Here is a 24,314-nt window from a genome sequence, read left to right as displayed (position 1 = left end):
ATGAGGGTAGAGGAGTTGATGTAGTCTACATGGACTTCAGTACGGCTTTTGATAAGGTCCCGCATGGGAGATTGGTTAAGAAGGGATCCAGGGCAATTTGGCAAATTGGATCCAAAATTGGCTTAGTGGCAGGAGACAGAGGGTGATGGTCGAGGGTTGTTTTTGCGATTGGAAGCCTGTGACCAGTGGTGTACCGCAGGGATCGGTGCTGGGACCCTTGCTGTTTGTAGTGTACATTAATGATTTAGACATGAATATAGGAGGTATGATCAGTAAGTTCGCAGATGACAGGAAAATTGGTGGTGTCGTAAATAGTGAGGAGGAAAGCCTTAGATTACAGGACGATATAGATGGGCTGGTAAGATGGGCAGAGCAGTGGCAAATGGAATTTAATCCTGAGAAGTGTAAGGTAATGCATTTTGAGAGGACTAACAAGGCAAGGGAGTATGCAATGAATGGTAGGATCCTAGGAAGTACATAGGGTCAGAGGGACCTTGGTGTACTTGTCCATAGATCACAGAAGGCAGCAGCACAGGTAGATAAGGTGGTTAGAACGGCATATGGGATACTTGCCTTTTTTAGCTGAGGCATAGAATATAAGAGCAGGGAGGTTATGATGGAGCTATATAAAACGCTAGTTAGGCCACATCTGGTGTACTGTGTACAGTTCTGGTCGCCATACTATAGGAAGGATGTGATTGCAGTGGAGAGGGTGCAGAGGAGATTCTGCAGGATGTTGCCTGGACTGGAGCATTTCAGCTATGAAGAGAGACTGGATAGGCTAGGGTTGTTTTCCTTGGAGCAGAGAAAGCTGAGGGGAGACCTGATTGAGGTATACAAAATTATGGGGGGGGGGGGGGTAGATAGGAAGAAACTTTTTCCCTTAGTGGAGGTGTCAATAACCAGGGGGCATAGATTTGAGGTAAGGTACGAGGTTTAGAGGGGCTTTCAGGAAAAAAATTTTCACCCTGAAGGTCGTTGGAATCCTCACAACATTTAAGAAGTATTTAGATGAGCACTTGAAACGTCATAGCATGCAAGACTACGGGCCAAGTGCTGGAAATTGGGATTAGAATAGATAGGTGCTTGATGGCCAGCACGGACACGATGGGCTGAACGGCCTGTTTCTGAGCTGTATAACTCTGTGACTCCATGACCTACCCGGGGATGGTGATGGCGACGTCTGGGACATTGTAAGGTATGATGTCGTGTGTATGACTATGGCAGGCTGCTGCTTGACTAGTCTGTGGGACAGCTCCCAACTTTGGCACAAGCCCCCAGATGTTAGTAAGGAGGACTTTGCAGGGTCGAAAGGGCTGGTTTTGCTATGGTCCTTTCTGGTGCCTAGGTCGATGCCGGGTGGTCTGTCTGGTTTCATTCCTTATCGACTTTGTTGCGGTTTAATACAACTGAGTGACTTGCTAGGCCATTTCAGAGGGCATTTAAGAGTCAATCACATTGCTGTGGGTCTGGTGTCACATGTAGGCCAGACCAGGTAAGGACAGCAGATTTCCTTCCCTAAAGGACATTAGTGAACCAAATGGGTTTTTTATGACAATCGACAGTTGTTTTCTGGCCATCATTAGGCTCGTATTTTTTTAATTCCAGGATTATTAATTGAATTCAAATTTCATCGTCTCCCGTGGTGGGATTCAAACCCATGTCCCCAGAGCAACTCTCTGGGTTACTAGTCTAGTGACAATCGCCTCCCAATAGAACCTATAATTGGAGATCTTTAGTTACCAAGTTGTCTGTAAGAGAGGACGCTATCCAATCAATGACCTTGCCCCAGTCTCTCAGATCTCAGATGCAGATGTCAGTAAAACCTATTACACCAATCTGGACCATTTCTTTGATCTGTGTCTGATGGCATGGGTCCACTTCTGCAGCTGAGGTGAAATTGCTCTTATATATATGCTAGATCTAACAGACATTCATCAATATTGAATGGATAACCAACCTTTGTGAACTGTAAAGATACATGTAATTGCATGTAATGATTTGAGATTTTATCTTAGAATCGACCAAGCAACCCAAGTTATTACTCAGTCAATCCATTTGTGTTGGTTGTAGAAACTTGCATCTTGTGGGATCCTTGGAAACAAATTGTATGATCTGATCAGTTGAAAACTGCTTTCTGTCAACTTGAATATTAACCTTCTTACATGCTATGTCCAGCAACACAAAATACAAGATTAAAATTCAACACTGGTAAAAATCTATTTTTTCTCACTTACTTCAGTGCTATGCTACCTTAATGCAATGATTGTGTAAACCTAACAGTGGTTCAGTCATTTATAACTGAAAACTGAATTTCCTTCTTGAATTTCGATGCTTGAGTTAGATCTTATGCTACAACCACTTTGGGCTGTAAGCTTTTATTGTGAGCAATGTAAAACATGTAGGTTGAAATATAAAAGTGAGAAAGTGATGCTGCGGGTGTACAGAGCCTTGATCATATCATATCTGGAGTGTTGCTGTAGTGGGCACCAAACCTCAGGAAAGATATTTAACCTTGTAGGGGGTACAGTGCTGATTCAGCAGAATTATACCAAAGCTTAATGAGTTATATTGAGGATCAGTTGCATAAACGTATTTTTTATTTCCTTGCGTCTAGAAGGTTCAAGGGTGATGCAATTGAGGTTTTTAATATGATAAAAGGATTTGATGAGTAGATACAGAGAAACTATTTTCTCTGGTGGAATCCAGAACAAAGGGCGTCTTAAAACTTTGGCCTCCTTATCTCGAGAGACAATGGGTAAACGCCTGGAGGTGGTCAGTAGTTTGTGAAGCAGCGTCTTGAGTGGCTATAAAGGCCAATTCTAGAGTGGCAGACTCTTCCACAGGTGCTACAGATAAAATTGGTTGTCGGGGTTGTTACACAGTTGGCTCTCCCCTTGCGCTTCTGCCTTTTTTTCTGCCAACTCCTCAGTCTCTTTGACTCGCCACACTTTAGCCCCGCCTTTATGGCTGCCCGCCAGCTCTGGCGATCACTGGCAACTGACTCCCACAACTTGTGATCAATGTCACAGGACGTCATGTTGTGTTTGCAGACGTCTTTAAAGTGGAGGCATGAACGGCCGGTGGATCTGATACCAGTGAGGAGCTCGCTGTACAATGTGTCCTTGGGGATCCTGCCATCTTCCATGTGGCTCACATGGCCAAGCCACCTCAAGCGCAGCTGGCTGAGTAGGGTGTATATGCTGGGGATGTTGGTCGCCTCGAGGACCTGCGTTGGAGATACGGTCTTGCCACCTGATGCCAAGGATTCTCCGGAGGCAGCGACGATGGAACGAATTGAGACGTCGCTCTTGGCTGACATATGTTGTCCAGGCCTCACTGCCCTAGAGCAAGGTACTGAGGACACAGGCTTGATACACTCGGACTTTTGTGTTACGTGTCAGTGCACCATTTTCCCACACTCTTGGCCAGTCTGGACATAGCAGTGGAAGCCTTTCCCATGCGCTTGCTGATTTCTGCATCGAGACAGGTTTCTGGTGAGCCTAGGTAGGTGAACTCTTGAACCACTTCCAGAGCGTGGTCGCCGATGTTGATGGATGGAGCATTTCTGACGTCCTGTCCCATGATGCTCGTTTTCTTGAGGCTGATGGTTAGGCCAAATTCGTTGCAGGTAGCCGCAATCCTGTCGATGAGTTTCTGCAGACACTCTTCAGTGTGAGATGTTAATGCAGCATCGTCAGCAAAGAGGAGTTCCCTGATGAGGACTTTCCGTACTTTGATCTTCGCTCTTAGACGGGCAAGGTTGAACAACCTGCCAACTGATCTTGTGTAGAGGAAAATTCCTTCTTCTGAAGACTTGAACGCATGTGAGAGCAGCAGCGAGAAGAAGATCCCAAACAGTGTAGGTGTGTGAACACAGCCCTGTTTCATGCCACTTAGGATAGGAAAGGGGTCTGATGAGGTGCCGCTATGCTGAATTGTGCCTTTCATATTGTCATGGAACGAGGTGATGATACTTAGTAGCTTTGGTGGACATCCGATCTTTTCTAGTCTGAAGAGACCACGTCTGCTGACGAGGTCAAAGGCTTTGGTGAGATCAATGAAAGCAACGTAGAGGGGCATCTGTTGTTCACAGCATTTCTCCTGTAAATGGCGAAGGGAGAACAGCATGTCAATGGTGGATCTCCGTGCTTGAAAGCCACACTGTGCCTCAGGGTAGACACGCTCCGCCAACTTCTGGAGCCTGTTTAAAGCGACTCGAGCATCTTAAAACTAGAGCGAGGACAATTAAGTAAATTCGGGAAGCACTTATTCACACACAGGGTTGTAGACATCAGGGACGTTCTCCCTCAGGGTCAGTTGAAATTTTCAAGACGGAAATTAAGTTTTTGTTAAGGTAAGAGTATCAAGGGATGTTGAGCAAAGGTGGATAAATGGAGTTCGAGGTACAGATCACCCATGATCTAATTGAAGGGTGGAAGAGACTTGAGAGGATGAATGTTCGTATGTTCTTACTGTTGCTTGATACAGACACACAATGCTAGATGCTGTAACAGAGTCAGGTAACAGGAAGACATAAATCTTTCAGAAATACTTTATTGGGGTGTTTTGGGTACATTTTACCTTTTCAAAATTAGGTTTCTCTTTTTCTGCCATACATCAGGCCAAGTCAGGCATGTGGTCGCCCATGCTGTTAACAGATGATGGCCGTAGTATATGGATGAGGAGATGCCAAAGATTTTACAGATGCCTCTTTTTTTTTAATGACTATTTCCCTCTGATACTTGCTGTGAGACACTGCAGTTTCCTCTCTGACTTTTTATGTGATATGTATTACTGAAAAATATTAAGTGCTGATTTTTAACTCCTGAAGGGAGCATTTGTAGCAGGCTGGATGGAGGGCAGGGAGCCTTTTGTGATGACTCCCAGGCCATTTTAGCTCCTGGTCCTCGTTGGAATTCAACTGTACTGTCTCCTGCCCGAAACCGGCGGAATTACAGCAGGTACGAGGTTGGAGGGAGCCCAAGGGAATGGCCCAGAGCAAACAAGTCACTGCTGGTATAGGAGTCTGAAAGGAGATGCTGGTGTGGGGAAGGCTGGGGTTGAGGATGCCCAACGATTCCTTGTGGGGCCTGGGGGAGCACTCCTGCTCCTCCTGGCCCACAAAGAATTTTCACCAAAAATTTAAAAATAATTACTTAACCTTGGCCTCTTCTCGCCACTCTGCTGCCTCCCACCATGGTGTGTTTGACACTGTGTCGGTCTCTCGTTTCCCAGAGTTAAAATAGTGTCATGGTGTCGATGACATAGCCAGACCTTGACATCAGCATTTTAAGTATGCCTTTGCCTGTCTGGGGTGGGTGCCTGACATATCCCTGGTTAAAATAGCGGTGAGTGGTAACACGTTAGGAATGCAACGCAAATCTCCCTGACCACTATTTTAACAACTTGTCAGATGGACTGGGTTAAAATTTGAATTTTAGTGTTCACTTTTTCAGAAGGAAAGTTCATGTTTATAGGTGATTCAGTGGGTAAAAAATATTAATTGTATGGCATCCTACTCAAACCTGCAGCCATCCTTCCTCCCTAGCAGAAGAAATTATTTTAATTCTAAATCCCTCCTCTGCTTTAAAGAGAGATCCTGGTGCTTTATATAATCTACTCTACACATGATTTGGTGCCTACTTTAACTTTGGGTATGGATATTTGTGTGAGAATTTGTATGCACTTCATTCTGTAATTTAAGTGGACCTCCCAAGTTATGAGAACTAAATAATTAAGCCCATTAATATTTATCCAGATAGTTCAGAGGGATTAACTGTAGTGAAAGTAAATGACATGCCTAACGATTTGAAGGCCAAAGTCATCTGGGTCTAGAGACAAATAGCCCAAATGTAGCAATTTATTTTTCTGCTAAGGCAATTAAAAGAATGAATGCAGTACAACTGCAACAGCGAGCAAAGTTTAGTTTAGAGATACAGCACTGAAACAGGCCCTTCGGCCCACCGAGTCTGTGCCGACCATCAACCACCCATTTATACTAATCCTACACTAATCCCATATTCCTACCACATCCCCACCTGACCCTATATTTCCCTACCACCTACCTATACTAGGGACAATTTATAATGGCCAATTTACCTACCAACCTGCAAGTCTTTTGGCTTGTGGGAGGAAACCGGAGCACCCGGAGGAAACACACGCAGACGCAGGGAGAACTTGCAAACTCCACACAGGCAGTACCCAGAATTGAACCTGGGTCGCTGGAGCTGTGAGGCTGCGGTGCTAACCACTGCGCCACTGTGTTTTGTTATACTTTCATATAAAGTTGTCTTATTTATACGCAACTCTAAACTTATAGAGTTAAATGGGCACAGCAAATGACTGCTAGGGTGGAATTTTAACTTCCACAAGCAAATGGGTTTCGGGAATGAATGGGGGTGGGGCTAAAGGTACTGAAATTGACAGCATTGCGAGAAGCTGGCTCCAACTTGCTGACTCTGCATTTAACTGCAGCGTGTTTGGCTGCATGAAAGGCACCTACTTGAGAGAGGCCGGTTGCCAATCTAAATATGTTAATAGGTGATTAACATCTTTTTTAACAGGGGTTTTCAACCTTAACTGTGCGTGCATGGGTTTCCCGGCCTTCCTGGAATATGCCAGTGAAAGCAAGGCGAGAGCACAGCAGGAGTTGAGGGGGCTGAAAAAAAGATAGGCTAACATAAATACTGAGACATCTTACCTAATTGTGTAAAAGGCTTTCTGAGAGTTTACTTTCACAATTTTACTACCGATTTCTACTACTTTGGAGGTCACTTTCACTAATTCTGACTTATTATTTGGGAGGCGTGTGCATCTGATCTCCACTTGTCATGTGTGATGGGTGCCACGTATGCTGTTTTAGCTTAGACCTCAAATGAGGGCCAAGATGACCATCAGCAGCAGGGGGACCCGCAGAAGTCTTCTCCGAGACCTGCTGCTGCAGAGGAGAGGCAATGAGCAAGTAGGTATAGTTCACAGAAGGAAATATTTGCAACATAGAATGTAGAGATAGAGGATCAGCTTCCTGGACATGTCTGAATGAGTGTCTCAGGAGGCTCAGGGCCCCGTGTCAGTCGTGAAGAAGACCTGCTGCCAAATGGACCTGATGGCCATGCTTTACCAGTGCCGCCTTCAGCTTCTTTGCCGCAGGCTCCTACTAGGGAGCTGCAGGAGAAATTTGTGGGATTTTGCAGTCAGGTGCCCACAAATCACACAGTTGGCTGATGCCATGTTTGCCAGGGCAGGCAATTATGTATACTTTGCCACTGCCAGTGAGACTGACTGGGCATTTGGGTTTGCATCTCTGGCTGGCCTCCTACAGTTATAGAATAGACCATCATTGCCACTCGTGTGCGGTCAGTCAAGTCACTGTCAGGTTTCCCAGGAATGTTCTTGAACCGTAAGGGTTTCCACGCCATTAATGTACAGTTGGTCTGCAACCACAAAAAGTTTGATTATGCAGGTGTGCACAAGATTTCCAGGGAGCTGCCATGATAATTTTGTCTTGCACCAGTCTGCCTTCCTGAGCTCTTTGCACCTTGGAACAGACTTAGTGGCTAGTTGCTTGGTGACTAGAGCTACCCACTTAAAATTTGGCTGCTGACACCCTTAAAGATCCCAAGCAGTGAGACCCAAGAGTGCAACAGTCAAAGTCATATGATGGTGTGCTGTGCTATTGAAGAAACAATGAGCATGCTGGGTGTCTTGACAGGTCTGAAGATGCCCATCAATATGCACCAGCCAGGATCTCCAGAATGGTTGTATTGTGCTGAACTCTACACAACATAGCATAGTGCCTCTTAAGAGGAGGAACGTGATTTGTCCATTGCACGAGCAGTGGTGCACATTGCTGCCAGAGATGCCCTCATAATGCCGCGATTCAGTTAGGTTGCACCGGAGCACCCATCTGGCAGCCAGATGCTAAAACCACTTGGCCCAACTCGCCCTTCCCCCGACAGGAAGCAGTCCTGCAATCAACAAAGCATCCCTTTCACAGGCACCCATTGCTTGGCTTTAAGTTTTGTCTTACCATTCATTACAAATGAGAAAGCCACTTGCCAGGCAGCAGGCAAAAATGGGCAAGATGGAAAAGTGGTGCAGGCAAATATTTCTGTGACTCATAGATTTTTAAGTTTCTGTTTAATTTAACATTGTGCAATACACTCGTAAGCATAACCTTGTGTAGAGGAGGTGGTGGCGTAGTGGTGTTATCACTGGACTAGTAACCCAGAGACCCAAGGTATTGAACTGGAGACATGGGTTCGAATCCCACCATAGCAGAAGGTGGAATTTGAATTGAATAAATCTGGAATTAAAAGCTAGTCTAATGATGGCCATGAAAACATTGTTGATTGTTGTAAAAACCCATCTGGTCCACGAATGTCCTTTAGGGAAGGAAATCTGCTGTGCTTACCTGGTCTGGGCTACAGGTGACTCCAGACCCACAGCAATGTGATTGACTCTTAAATGCCCTCTGAAATGGCCTAGCAAGTCACTCAGTTGTATTAAACCGCAACAAAGTCGATAAGGAATGAAACCAGACAGACCACCCGGCATCGACCTAGGCACCAGAAAGGACCATAGCAAAACCAGCCCTTTCGACCCTGCAAAGTCCTCCTTACTAACATCTGGGGGCTTGTGCCAAGGTTGGGAGAGCTGTCCCAACAGCAACAGCCTGACATAGTCATACACACGGAATCATACCTTATAGACAATGTCCCAGACACTGCAATCACTATCCCTGGGTAGGTCCTCTCCCACCGGAAGGACAGACCCAGCAGAGGTGCCGGGACAGTGGTCTACAGAAGGGGGGGAGTTGCCCTGGGAGTCCTTAACATCGACTCCGGACCCATGAAGTCTCATGGCATCAGGTCAAACATGGGCAAGGTAACCTCCTACTGATTGCCACCTACTGCCCTCCTCAGCTGATGAGTCAGTACTCCTCCATGTTGAACAGCACTTGGAGGAAGCACTGAGGGTGGCAAGGGCACAGAATGTACTCTGGGTGGGGAACTTCAATGTCCATCACCAAGAATGGCTCGGTAGCACCACTACTGACCAAGCTGGCCGAGTACCAAAGGACATAGCTGCTAGACTGGGTCTGCGGCAGGTGGTGGGGGAACCAACACGAGGGAAAAACATACTTGACCTTGTCCTCACCAATCTGCCTGCCGCAGATGCATCTGTCCATGACAGTATTGGTAGGAGTGACCACCACACAGTCCTTGTGGAGACAAAGTCCTGCCTTCACATTGAGGATACCGTCCATCATGTTGTGTGGCACTACCACCGTGCTAAATGGGATAGATTTCGAACAGATCTAGCAATGCAAAATTGGGCATCCATGAGGCCTGTGGGCCATCAGCAGCAGCAGAATTGTACTCAACCGCAATCTGTAACCTCATGGCCTGGCATATCCCCCACTCTACCATTACCATCAAGCCAGGAGACCAACCCTGGTTTAATGAAGAGTGCAGGAGGGCATGTCAGGGGAAGCACCCGGCATACCTCAAAATGAGGTGTCAGCCTGGTGAAGCTACAATCCAGGACTACTTGCATGCCAAACTGCATAAGCAGCATGCAATAGACAGAGCTAAGCGATCCAATAACCAACGGATCAGATCTAAGCTCTGCAGTCCTGCCACATCCAGTTGTGAATGGTGGTGGACCGTTAAACAACTAACTGGAGGAGGTGGCTGCACAAATATCCCCATCCTCAATGATGGGGGAGCCCAGCACATCAGTGCGAAAGATAAGGCAGAAGCATTTGCAGCAATCTTCAGCCAGAAGTGCCAAGTTGATGATCCATCTCGTCGTCCTCCTGAAGTCCCCAACATTACAGATGCCAGACTCCAGCCAATTCGATTCACTCCGCATGATATCAAGAAACGACTGAAGGCACTGAATACTGTAAAGGCTATAGGTCCTCACAATATTCCGGCAATAGTACTGAGGACCTGTGCTCCAGAACTTGCCTCGCCCCTAGCCAAGCTGTTCCAGTATAGCTACAACACTGGCATCTACCCTGCAATGTGGAGAATTGCCCAGGTATGTCCTGTACACAAAAAACAGGACAAGTCCAACCCAGCCAATTACCGCCCCATTAGCCTACTCTCGATCATCAGTAAAGTAATGGAAGGTGTCATCAACAGTGCCATCAAGCAGCACTTGCTTAGCAATAACCTGCTCAGTGACACTCAGTTTGGGTTCCGCTAGGGCCACTCAGCTCCTGACCTCATTACAGCCTTGGTTCAAACATGGACAAAAGAGCTGAACCCAAGAGGTGAGGCGAGAGTGACTGCCCTTGACATCAAGGCAGCATTTGACTGAGTATGGCATCAAGGAGCCCTACCAAAACTGAAGTCAATGGAAATCGGGGGAAAACTCTCCGCTGATTGGAGTCATACCTAGCACAAAGGAGATGGCTGTGGTTGTTGGAGGTCAATCATCTGAGCTCCAGGACATCACTGCAGGTGTTCCTCAGGGTAGTGTCCGAGGCACAACCATCTTCAGCTGCTTCATCAATGACCTTCCTTCAATCATAAGGTCAGAAGTGGGGATGTTCATTGATGATTGCACAATGTTCAGCACCATTTGCAACTCCTCAAATACTGAAGCAGTCCGTGTAGAAATGCAGCAAGACCTGGACAATATCCAGGCTTGGGCTGATAAGTGGTAAGTAACATTCGCGCCGCACAAGTGCCAGGCAATGACCATCTCCAACAAGAGACAATCTAACCACCTTCCCTTGACATTCAATGGCATTACCATCGCTGAATCCCCCACTATCAACATCCTAGGGGCTACCATTAACCAGAAACTGAACTGGAGTAGCCATATAAATACCGCACCTACAACAGCAGGTCAGAGGCTAGGAATCCTGCAGCGAGTAACTCACCTCCTGACTCCCCAAAGCCTGTCCACCATCTACAAGGCACGAGTCAGGAGTGTGATGGAATACTTTCCACTTGCCTGGATGGGTGTAGCTCCAACAACATTCAAGAAGCTCGACACCATTCAGAACAAAGCAGTCTACTTGATTGGCACACCATCCACAAGCATTCACTCCCTCCACCACCGACACACAGTGGCAGCAGTGTGTGCCATCTACAAGATGCACTGCAGCAATGCACCAAGTCTCCTTAGACAGCGCCTTCCAAACCCGCGACCTCTAACACCTCGAAGGACGAGGGCAGCAGATGCATGGGAACACCACCACCTGCAAGTTCCCATCCAAGTCACACACCATCCTGACTTGGAACTATATCGCCGTTCCTTTACTGTCGCTGGGTCAAATTCCTGGAACTACCTTCCTAACAGCACTGTGGGTGTACTTACCTCACATGGACTGCAGCGGTTCAGGAAGGCAGCTCACCACCACCTTCTCATGGGCAATTAGGGATGGGCAATAAATGCTGGCCTAGCCAGCGACGCCCACATGCCATGAATGAATTTTAAAAGACTACAAATCTGTGCTTTTCCTTTTTCTTCAACCCCCAATGGCTTCAACAAAGGTGGAGGCAAGCTGCTTTGACTACTGAGATGCTTTTGGCTGACGTCCTCTGGGTTTTGAGAACCCAGCAAAAGCTGCTCCACCTGCACCTATGCAGGAGCAGACTTAGCCATCGGAACACAAGGCGGCATGTCGGACACTGAGGGGTGGGGGGATGGCAGTGGTGGGTGCAGGCAATGGGTGAGAAGTGGAAGCGTTTTGAACAGAGTCCCCACTTCGAGGCCATCTTTCTTCATCTTCCCTCTCATGGGCCACCTGTACTTCCCTGCTAGCAATGAGCTGGAGAGCACCTTGCTGCACTTCACTGGGGTGCTGCATGGTTAAAGCCATGTTTTCATCAGTTCTTTCTAAGCTGGCATTCAGAGTGTGCAAGTCATGGGTGAGTGCCTACATGCACTTAGTTTACTGCTGTGTTTGATGCTCCATGCAGATGGCAACCCTTTTTCCTTGGACGAAGACATCATCACAAAGTTCTGCAACATCATGCCACTCCGGCTGGAGAATGACTGCTCGAGTCTCCCTGCAATCATGCAATGTGGCTGGAAAGCCTGCACATTTTTTGCTGCCTCTCCAGAATTATCCTGTTTATGGCCCACAAGACTTTCTACTGTTGTTCCTGTCTACACCATCTGCTTTTGCTCACTTGCGATATGTGAGACACCAGGTGAAAACCCAACTATACGTCTTACTGGTCCCCCTAAAGTGTTAGCATCTGAGCTGATGTATAGTCTGCAGGAGTCCTGTCACACTGCACCCGCTGAGGTGTGTGACCTTCTCTGAGGAGTTTTCATTGTCCTCCTGGACTACCACCTATGTGATGTTTGATGGCCCTGTGGGAGATTGAAGACATGAACTAGAACTGTCACGGCAAGAATGTTTTATATGAATGTTAAACACATGATCATATTTCACTGGCTGCTGACATCATGTCAACATGAGTGAGTGTTGTATGCCATGCGGCTGTCTGATAGTTAATTCTGTCCCCAGGTAGCTGGAAGACCCCATCTTCGATGGTCAGGCACGCCAAGGCTGGAATTCCACACACCTCTCCCCCACCACCCCCCCACAAATGGCTGGGATATTACCAGTGGTGGATGGGCACTTCGCCAGCTGCGAAGGTCGCCCGATTAAATGTGGTGGCCTCCTTGTGGGCTGGCAGGGGGTGCACCCTGTGCTTCAAAGAGCCTCTCCTCACCCCAAAACACAGCTGCCCCCACTGGAGCACCCCTCTTCCACCCCCCCCCCTTACTAGTGCCCTGCCGATTGTCCCCAGTGAGGCCCACGCACATACCTTAATTCCAAAGCTGCTTCCGTTGCGGCTGCTCTCACTGGCTGCAGTCCCAGCAGTGGCCACCGCTCCCAGAGGCGCTGCTGGGACTGAAGAGCTGCCAGCCCACTGATTGGCCGGCAGCTCTTGGAGCCGGGACTTCCTGCTTCAGAGGGGTGGATGTCCCATCCGAGGCCAATTAAGGGCTTGGGCCATATAAAATCACAGCGTGGCTTCCAGGCCCAGCAGAGGCGGGATCACCCCTGACCTTTTGGCTGGTGGCTGGGGCCTCCGCCCCGATGTAAAATTCCAGCCCAAGACTCGTCTCATCCCTAGTGCCTCCTCCAGCTGTCAGTATCAGGATGGCTAGAGGGCTTCATGTACTGTGCTTTCTTCTGCAAGGAGATAGAGACCTATGAGAGAGAGTAATAGAATGTGTTTAACGGATGGATGGATGACATTTGAGGGTTATTATGAGGGAGAGGCATGACATTGTATTAAGGTGAGGGTGAATATCTGTGGTGGATGGACAGATGGGGATCTGAATAAATGCATAGATAGAGAGGGATGGGTACACCTGCAAAATAGGTTGGTCTGAGGAGTAATATGCAGGAGCAGGCTTGGGAAGGCAGAGTGAGGGGGTTGGGTGATGCACACAGCACGATGTAGTTGAGTGTGCCACTGTTCTCACCTTCCCTGCCCTGATTTGTTTATTAAATCACTTCAGGCAATGTATCTCGGAACGTGGCACCACTCTGCTGCTGTTCACCTCCTCATCAATTTCCAGCCTTACCTTCTTGCTCTCTGAGGCAGGTGGCTTCCTCCCACTGGCATGGAAAAGTACCTCCCTCCAGGCCCGCACAGATCTTGGCATCAGACCTAGGGAGGCATCTGTGAAGCGATGTGGAGCCTTGCCACATTGGGACTCCAAAACGGTTGTTGCTTTCTCGGTTTTCCGATCTCCACAATCCATCAACTGTCATCTTTGCAGTGCCCCTTTAAATAGTGTGGTTGAAATCAACTCACGTGAGTTGTCGTCATGCCCGCTCACACTAATTGGTCAAGAAGCTCAGAAATCAGATGCAAATGCAGTGGAGTTAAAAAACCACTGATGGATGCGCTGCATACTACCAGGCTTCCCTACCCCATTGCTTCCAGTGTGTCGCCAAGTTAACTCCCCAGCTCCCCAGTTTTTTCTGCTTATTTGTCATGACGTAAGCAAATATAAAGTTGAGGTGCCGATCCCGAACAGAAGTAGTGTTCGCATCTTGAGACTTGAGCAAGAAAATGATAACAATGTTTATATTTTGTCATTGGATAGAAAACCATTAATGTTTCTCTCCAGATTTATTTCATGTTATCAGCAAAGAAGGAAATCCTCCTATTGCTTGAGCAATAAAACTACTGTGTTAATTGCAACAATTGTAGAAACAAACAATAAAAAGCCATTCTTGCTGCGTGTGGTACATATCACTTAGTTTTTCCTTTTGATTGTACAAAACTGTTACAGTTGCTTGCCATCTGGAATTCCACATTGTTTTTAGGTATTTTGTGTTTTTTATGTGACTTCGTGCTTTGCTATGTTAATTGGATAGAAAATTAATTTATTATTGATGGATTTGGTTTGTACTGAAAACTCTCACTATAATGACAGTTTGGTATAATGGCTTGAAACCCATTTTATATATTATATTTGCAATGGTACAGTACTTTTTCATCGAGCTGTGAGGACATGAAGGGAAAAATAAATTATTATCCTGATACAATTAGAATCCATGGTACTTAATGCCAACTATAATCAATAAAGAGAGTAACATGCAGAACAAATTCATTGTATTTTCAGTAATATTTTGTTTTTGCTGTTCAAACTATTTTTGGAGCAAAAGCTTGGCATTTCTATTAGATCTGTACCACCAGCAGATACGAACATATGAATTAGGAGCAGGATTAGGCCACTCGGGCCTGTGGGAGAAGATAGTAGTTGAAAATTTCTGAAAACTCCTTGCCTTGCATGTGTTTTTTAAGGTTTACAACTGATGAACACTAAAGTCAGTCATCGCTTTAGGGAAAATGTTTGCCTTTCAAAACAGTGAAACAAGTGTTGCTTTGTTACCACTTTTAAAAAAAATATACACCCCCAAAAATGACACCACATATTTCCTTATCTGTGCTTGTTTGGAGGAGGAATTGTAGAAAGTCAAAAATAAATCTTGTTTTAAAACTTACGTGCATGGAGGAGAAAAGCTTGATTAAACTCAGTAACATTTGATGATGCATCTTTCTCCTTTGGAAAAAGATGTTTTTTGTGTGACAGCAGTAGCCACAGGAAATCAGCTCATCTGTATGCATAATTAGGGAAATGGGGCGATTGAAGGGACTGCAGACTAGATCTTGCAGCATTTCTAGCTGCTGGTACAGTGGTTAGTGAAAAAATAAATAGCTACACTTCTGTTTATTGCATTGGTCTTAATTTGGTTTTTAATTGTGTAAAATAATTAAGGAACTACAGAATTCACACTCTAGTATGCATTATTATTGTTTTCACATTACTCCTTTTTGCTTTATATTTTTCAGAGGGTTCAAACAACTAATAATACAGAAATTTTATTTTATTTTTAAGCTATTTTAAACGAACTCATCACTTAATTCTTTAAGTCTTTGTTCATTTTGAAAACGTAAATGTCCTGTTTATTCTGCAATGACTGTTGTCTGTTAGAGTCTCCTTAAATAGGTCCCCAACTGACCATATGTGTCATGAGTTAGAATTGCTGGCAACCTTGAGCGGGGCGGGGGGGGGGAGGTGGGCAAAAGGCTGGATCACAGCTGCATGCTCTGGGTGCTGGTGTGCTACACTGTATCTATCAACTTTAGCAGTGATCAGTATTCTTAAGGACCTATCCCAGTACAAGGAGGAAAAAGGGAAATGTTAAATTGGAAAATACAACTGGAAAAGATAGAATCTCATGAAGAAAATGGTACAGCTTTCAGCCCTTTTTGTATCCTGTATATTTTGATTCCTTATTGTGGAAGGATTATAGATGTGTTCACTCTCTGTGTGACAACCTAATCCCACTAGACAGAAGTTCGTGCCAGTCTTGCCAGTTACTTTCTGATTAGTAGGATTGTAGCCTGTTGTAAAAGGCAAAAACCTTTTACTGTGGTGTTTTGTTATGCATGCTATATAGTAAGAAATTTGCTGTGAACTTTTTAATGGAAAAACTCGATGCAATCTTTTACATCGTTCTTGCATTAGTGTTTATAGAAATGTGCCAAATGCTTGTGATAAATGGCTTATTTATATACTGCGTAAATCCTGACAAGTATGCACAGTTGAATTGTAGCTTAACTTTACTGGTGCTCCATTAACACTGTTAAAGGAGGTGGCAGCTGTAAAGGACATCACACTGCGAACAGAAGGAATTGTGTTTTTTCTAATTCCATTGCATCAGAACTGCGAAAATTCTGATTTTTGGCATTTGTTGCCCTTCATTATTTGAGCAGGGATACCATTTAGTTAAGAGCTGTGGGAGAGTAAGCTCAGGCAGTAACCTCTTTGCAGGTTTGTTGTTCTCTATGTACATGATGACATGTTTCTGACATTTATTTATAACTATGTTCACTGCTTTTATTTTTGCTAGGAATAAATAGTTTGGGAATTAGATTTAGTGGTGACGAGCAACTAAAACACTTTCTCACATCCTGTGGTTTTTCATACTTCCACACATGTTTACAGTCTGATGCGTAGTCTACATTGCTATTTTTTCCACTTAGTTCCAAAGAGGCTTATTCTGTTATTTGGACTGAGTGAAAGGAGTTTGACCCTGTCAGGATATCCAATTAAATTCCTATTTGTTCATGAAAGAGCACACACATTGTTGCTGCCAGGCTCGCAGAAGATGGACTGAACAGTGAACCTCTTTTCAACTTCCAACAATGTATTTTATTTGTTCTGGAAGCTATCCAGGTGAAATGAAGAACAGAGTTAAAATAGTGCAGGGAGTTAACATTTTAATATTGCATTTGATATGTTTTCCAGCTTCCATAAAGAATTACTGTTTCAAAGTATCTTGTTTGCAGCTCAGTTATTTTGAAAATGTTAAGAGTAGTGGAAAAATGCTCGAAGGATTTTATCCCATCTATAATTAAAAGTTTGGTGGGGTGGGAGGGGGGAGGGAAGTTTTGTACTACCTATAATTAAATATTTTGGTGGTGGAAGAGTTTTATTTCACCTATATTTAAATTGTTGAGTGAGTGGAAAACATTTATGCTACCTTTCAATACTGGGTAGGGCAAAGAAAAGTTTTCTATATACAATGCAATTTTTTGGGGAAGGGCAAGTGCATTACACTACCTATATGCAGTGTTTTCGGGTGGATTAAGAGCTTTATGCCACCTGTAAATGTTTGTGGGCTGACTTTTATGCTGCCAGTAATGAAGATAATGAAGGAAGTGAAGCTTTGAGGGGTTTTCCAGCTCATTCTTGGCATTAGGCTGCTTTTTAAGGGTTTCCGTGGCTTGTCTGCCAAAATTACAGTGGATGAGTAGGAGAACCCCAGTGGAAATTCACCCCTTAGGTGTTTTGGTGGTGGCAGTGGGAACGAGGTTTAATAAATACATACCATAAATACAAAAGTACTGCTTCATTCTTGCATGTTGCAGGAACATATCTGGGTATTGTATCATAGGGCTTACTGCTGGCAGAAACCATCATGACCTTTGTTGCTAATATTTTCCGCTATAAGCTGTTAAGAGACCTGTTAAAATACTTATAAAACTTCCCACTGGTACTTCTCATTGCTAAAATGAGAGTACTGCCAGTAGATAGAGGAACAAGAAATGTTGGTCCAGTGTGTAAGTATTAACAATTATTCCCTGCCACCCAGGCACCCCATCAAGCCACATTAAGATTACTTTGGTGTTCAGTGCAGTACTGAGGGGTTGCTGCATTGTCAGAGGTGCTGTTCTTTGGATGAGATACTAATCTGAGACTCTGTTGCCATGCTCAAGTTGATACAGAAATTTTATGGCAGTATTTGAAGAAAAGCAGGGGAGTTCTCTGGAGCTGGTTAACATTCCTCCCTCAATCAACACCACCAAAAGAGATTATATGATCACTTGTTCATTTGCTGTTTGTGGGATGCTGCTGTGCACAAAATGGCTGCCATGTTTGCCCATATATTAACAGTGACTGCAGATCAAAAATAATTAATTAACTGTAACTTTCTTTGGGGTATCCTGAGGTTGTGACTGTCACTTAACATATTAACATATACCCTTCCTTCCTTTCTACGGCCATTGTTTATGTATAATCACACAACACTAGCAGATGATTGCTGAACTGACCTTTTTCTAGTAAATACAGATTCACAATTGCATCTGAGGACTTGTGACATAAATATTGTTTGCTGTTTTTAATTTTATGCCTAATACATCTTCCTATCTTAAAATTTCTAATCGGGCTCTAATTATTTTAATGGGCATTACTAATGCTTTCAAATATCATGATTTTTGTGAGTTTCACCAAATTTGATACTTCAGAAGCACCTGAAGATTCTTGGTTGATCTGTGGCCTTCAACCTTTTCTGTGTTTACTCCTTAGTTTCCCTGTCATCTTTTTGCATTTCATCTGTATTCCCCTTACTGCTCAGCCGTGTTTCAGCTGACTTCTAGCGCTAGTTCACTTTTATTCAAAGAAGACTTAGATTTCAGTTTTTCTTAATACAACAACAACAACCTATATTTATATCACACATTTAACATAATAAAATGTCCCAAGGCGCTTCGCAGGGACATTATAAAACAAAATATATTACCGAGCCACATAGAGATATTAGGTCAGGTGACCAAAAGCTTGGAAAAAGAGGTAGGTTTTAAGAAATGTCTTAAAGGAGGAAAGCGAGGAAGAGGGGTTTAGGGAGGGTATTCCAGAGCTTAGAGCCCACACAACTGAAGGTGCGGCCACCACTGGTAAAGCAGTTAAAATTGAGGATGCACAAGAGGCCAGAATTGGAGGACCGCAGATACCTCAGGGTTATGGAACTGGAGGAGATGGGAGGGGCAAGGCCGTGGAGGAATTTGAATAGAAAATGATCATGTTTAGATTATACAACCTTTGTAGGCTTCCCTTCTTTCAAAAGTCTGTGTTGCCTCCTTATCCCTTTATATTGGATTGGATTGTTTATTTGAGCCTCTAGTCCAGATATTTTTCATCAGGTTTGCACACATCCATGCCAGGCTACTCTTCAGTGATGTTATTGGCTTTTTGTCACCAGCTGTACTTGCGGATACATGGTCCTTCAGTTTTCTTGGCCACTATGTGACTAGTTCTACTTCATAAGGCATGTTTCTTTATAAGAGTATCTTTCACCATCAGCAGAAGTAGGTGAAAACTCTGCACCATTAAAGTTGCACAATGACAGTGAATGAGTAAGTGCACTGCGATGTGATCATGGCACTTGAGTTTGGTACCATGCTTTGGAATGTGCTGTGATGCCTAGTGGGGTAGAGCTGTGCTGCAAGCTCATCATAGAGCACAAAGCAACTGGCTGAACGGCCTTCAGTCATTTGCTGTCGATTCTATGAAACACCACCCACCACTTGACAGTGAGCACTTTTAATCACTGTTCAGCACCAGTGGCATCAACAGCCTGATGGTTTGTAGCAGCAGTTTCTTTTGTGCGAATTGGAGGAGGTTTCTTAATTTTGTAAGTGAAGTAGCTAAAAAAAAAACTCCTTGCTACTACTTTAGTGATCTCTGAGGGAATTATTGGAGGTAGTCATGTGGCATACTACACACTCGGCAATGTTCTTTTCTTTTGGGCCTCCTTATCTCGAGAGACAATGGATACGCGCCTGGAGGTGGTCAGTGGTTTGTGAAGCAGCGCCTGGAGTGGCTATAAAGGCCAATTCTGGAGTGACAGGCTCTTCCACAGGTGCTGCAGAGAAATTTGTTTGTTGGGGCTGTTGCACAGTTGACTCTCCCCTTGCGCCTCTGTCTTTTTTCCTGCCAACTACTAAGTCTCTTCGACTCGCCACAATTTAGCCCTGTCTTTATGGCTGCCCGCCAGCTCTGGCGAATGCTGGCAACTGACTCCCACGACTTGTGATCAGTGTCACACGATTTCATGTCGCGTTTGCAGACGTCTTTATAACGGAGACATGGACGGCCGGTGGGTCTGATACCAGTGGCGAGCTCGCTGTACAATGTGTCTTTGGGGATCCTGCCATCTTCCATGCGGCTCACATGGCCAAGCCATCTCAAGCGCCGCTGACTCAGTAGTGTGTATAAGCTGGGGGTGTTGGCCGCTTCAAGGACTTCTGTGTTGGAGATATAGTCCTGCCACCTGATGCCAAGTATTCTCCGAAGGCAGCGAAGATGGAATGAATTGAGACGTCGCTCTTGGCTGGCATACGTTGTCCAGGCCTCGCTGCCGTAGAGCAAGGTACTGAGGACACAGGCCTGATACACTCGGACTTTTGTGTTCCGTGTCAGTGCGCCATTTTCCCACACTCTCTTGGCCAGTCTGGACATAGCAGTGGAAGCCTTACCCATGCGCTTGTTGATTTCTGCATCTAGAGACAGGTTACTGGTGATAGTTGAGCCTAGGTAGGTGAACTCTTGAACCACTTCCAGAGCGTGGTCGCCAATATTGATGGATGGAGCATTTCTGACATCCTGCCCCATGATGTTCGTTTTCTTGAGGCTGATGGTTAGGCCAAATTCATTGCAGGCAGACGCAAACCTGTCGATGAGACTCTGCAGGCATTCTTCAGTGTGAGATGTTAAAGCAGCATCGTCAGCAAAGAGGAGTTCTCTGATGAGGACTTTCCGTACTTTGGACTTCGCTCTTAGACGGGCAAGGTTGAACAACCTGCCCCCTGATCTTGTGTGGAGGAAAATTCCTTCTTCAGAGGATTTGAACGCATGTGAAAGCAGCAGGGAGAAGAAAATCCCAAAAAGTGTGGGTGCGAGAACACAGCCCTGTTTCACACCACTCAGGATAGGAAAGGGCTCTGATGAGGAGCCACCATGTTGAATTGTGCCTTTCATATTGTCATGGAATGAGGTGATGATACTTAGTAGCTTTGGTGGACATCCGATCTTTTCTAGTAGTCTGAAGAGACCACGTCTGCTGACGAGGTCAAAGGCTTTGGTGAGATCAATGAAAGCAATGTAGAGGGGCATCTGTTGTTCACGGCATTTCTCCTGTATCTGACGAAGGGAGAACAGCATGTCAATAGTCGATCTCTCTGCACGAAAGCCACACTGTGCCTCAGGGTAGACGCGCTCGGCCAGCTTCTGGAGCCTGTTCAGAGTGACTCGAGCAAAGACTTCCCCACTATGCTGAGCAGGGAGATTCCACGGTAGTTGTTGCAGTCACCGCGGTCACCTTTGTTTTTATAGAGGGTGATGATGTTGGCATCGCGCATGTCCTGGGGTACTGCTCCCTCGTCCCAGCACAGGCATAGCAGTTCATGTAGTGCTGAGAGTATAGCAGGCTTGGCACTCTTGATTATTTCAGGGGTAATGCTTTCCTTCCCAGGGGCTTTTCCGCTGGCTAGGGAATCAATGGCATCACTGAGTTCTGATTTGGTTGGCTGTATGTCCAGCTCATCCATGACTGGTAGAGGCTGGGCTGCATTGAGGGCAGTCTCAGTGACTCGGCAATGTAGTAATTTATATTTTTACTGTTTCATATCTGCAACCTCCTCCATTGCCCTACAAAACCTATTTTGGGGCAAGAGTTAGAAGCTAAAGGCTTGTTTTAGGGATTTGTCACTTTGATCTGATTATACAAGTGGAGGTATCTGTTTTTGCTTGGAACAACGCTTTATAAGGCTTTATAACCTATTCAATGAGAACAGCAAAATAAAATCCACTAATTTGTCAGACTGTGCTTCTGGTTTGAAATACATTTTTAAATTACTTTAGTGACAGGCCAATTTTGTTGAAGTTTGAGAGTGGTGGAAATAGTCAGCATCTGTGGAAGAACAGACAAGTTAACATATTAGATGATGACCCTTTAAATGAAATACATCCAATGTCTGCTTCACCTTCATCTCCAGCAAGTGTGAGGAGCTTATGGACTTCTTAGTCACTAAGATTGAGACCATTCAATCAGCTGCCTCTGCCACTTCCCTTTCGAGCCCACCAGGCCAAACTTTCTCTAAGGTTCCACCCTGCCCTAGTCCTGAATTTGCATCTTTCTTTCTCGAGTTTCTGACCTATCTGCCCATATGCCCTCTCTGAGCTCATCTTGTCCATGAGAACCACCTCCTGCTTTCTTGATCTTATTCCGTCTAAACTGCTGACTCTCCAGCTTCTCTTCCTGGCTCGCATGTTAGCTGATATTGTCAATTATTCTCTCTCCTCAGGTACTGCCTTCTTTCCTTCAAATCTGCCATCGTCACCCCCTCCTCAAAAAAACAACCCTTGACTCCTTTGTCTTGCTAACTGCCAGCCCAACTCCAACCTCCCTTTCCTCTGCAAAGTCCTCGAATGCATTGTTGCTTCACAACTCCGTGTCCATCTATCCCAGAACTCCATGTTTGAATCCTGTCAATCAGGTTTCTGCCCCTGCTACAGTACTGAAATGGTTCTTAGCAACATCACAAATGACATCCAGTGCGACTATCCCGCTATGCCTCCTTGCCCTTTTCAACCTGTCTGCAGCTGTTGATACAGTTAACCACACCATCTTCCGCCAACACCTCTCCACCATCGTCCAGCTAGCTGGGGATGCACTTGCCTAGTTCCATTCTTATCTATCCAGCTGTAGCTAGAGAATTACCTACAGTGACTTCTCTTCCTGCTTCCACACCATTACCTCTGTGTTCCCCAAGGTTCTGAACTTGGCCCTCTCCTATTTCTCAAACTGCACCTCGGCGATATCCAAATATAGTCAGTTTCCACATATATGCTGATGACGCCCAACTCTACCTCACCATCAGCTCTCTCAACCACTGTTTCTAAATTGGATGAGCAGAAATTTCCTCCAATTAAATATTGGGAAGATTGAAGCCATTGTCTTCTGACCCCGCCACAAACTCCGTTCCCTAGCCACCGACTTTATGCCTCTCCCTGGCAACTATCTGAGGCTGAACCAGACTGTTTGCAACCTTGGTGTCATATCTGACCCTGAGATGAGCTTCCAGCTTCATATCCATGTCATCACTAAGGCTGCCTATTTCCACCTCCATAACATTGCCTGACTTTGCCCTACCTCAGCTCATTTGCTCATTCATGCCTTTGTGGCCTCTGGACTTGACTATTCCAATGCACTCCTGGCCAACCTCCCATGTTCTAGTCTCTAAACTTGGGGTCATCCAAAACTCTGCTGCCTGTGTACTTATTCATACCAAGTCCCATTCACGCATCACCCCTGTGCTTGCTGGCCTACATTGGCTCGCAGTTAAGCAACGCTTCAATTCTAAAATTCTCATCCTTGTTTCCAAATCCCTCCGTGGCCTTGCCCCTCCCCATCTCTGTAATCTCCTCCAGCCCTATAACTCTAGGAAATATCTGTGCTCCTCTTATTCTGGCCTCTTGAGCATCCCCAATTTTAGTCACTCCACTTTTGGTGGCTGTTCCTTCAGCTACCTAAGCCCTAAATTCTGGAATTCCCTTCCTAAACCTTTCTGTCTCTGTTCTGCTATTTCCTCCTTTGAATCACTTCTTAAAACCTACGTCTTTGACCAAACTTTTGGTTGGTTGCCCTATTATTCCCTTATGTGGCTCGGTGTTTTAAAATGCTCCTGTGAAGTGCCTTGGGATGTATAATTATGTTAAAGGTGCTATATAAATACAGGTTATTGTTAACTTGCCTGTTCTTCCCATAGATGCTGACTTAGCTGAGTATTAGTAATATTTTTATTTTTGTTTCAGATTTCCAACATCTGTAGCTGTGTTCTTTGTGTTTAAATTATGCCTGGTTTGTTTAAAAACAGCAGTTTTACATAAATTTTATTCCAGTTTGTACTTGCCTTAAAGAAAGTCATGAATACGTTGAATTTACAGATACTTACATCAGAATAGTAGAGCTTTCTCTTATATAATTGAAGTTATCCATGTTAGTATAAATGCTGCCTCTTTCAGCATTTTTTAACCTAAAGAATGCATTTGCATTTATTTTGTGCTTTTTTATTCTTCAGGGCATCCTAAAGTGCTGTTATGTAGGCCAAACAGCAGCCAATTCACAGACAACAAAATTCCATAAAGCGCATCTAAATGAATGGCCAGTTAGTCTGTTTTTGGTGGAGGTTTTGAGGGAGGAATGTTGACCAGGACTGTGGGAGAATTTCCTATTTTATTGCACTTTTGCTATCTTGCTAGGATCTTTTGTTGGGAGGTGGGTGTAAAGGCATGCATACTTGGGAGAGTAGGTGGGAGCAGAAGGGACAAAGAAAAGCCATGGGTGTTCAGAGCAAAAAGTGGGAGTAGCAGAGGCAACAAGAGGGAGCAGCAAAGGAGGATGATGTGCTGCTTGCTGGGGCTAAGGAGGTAAGAAGGTTTATACGCATATGCAGCAATAA

At 45.0% G+C, this 24,314-nt stretch overlaps 1 protein-coding gene across 1 annotated transcript in view; it reads left to right on the top strand.

The window, feature by feature from the left end:
- The first annotated feature begins 15,657 nt into the window (after nucleotides 1-15,657).
- plekhg4 (pleckstrin homology domain containing, family G (with RhoGef domain) member 4) overlaps nucleotides 15,658-24,314 on the top strand; it is a 401,233-nt gene continuing 392,576 nt past the window's right edge. The window contains exon 1 of the mRNA XM_068049566.1: nucleotides 15,658-15,757. Within this exon, the coding sequence (XP_067905667.1) occupies nucleotides 15,746-15,757 (12 nt within the window). The 5' untranslated portion in view covers nucleotides 15,658-15,745. The remainder of the gene's footprint in view (nucleotides 15,758-24,314) is intronic.

Source organism: Heterodontus francisci, chromosome 17 (genome assembly GCF_036365525.1).
Source record: "Heterodontus francisci isolate sHetFra1 chromosome 17, sHetFra1.hap1, whole genome shotgun sequence".
NCBI lineage: Eukaryota > Metazoa > Chordata > Chondrichthyes > Heterodontiformes > Heterodontidae > Heterodontus > Heterodontus francisci.
Note: the sequence above shows the minus strand (reverse complement) of the source record. Positions and strands in the feature narration are given on the sequence as shown.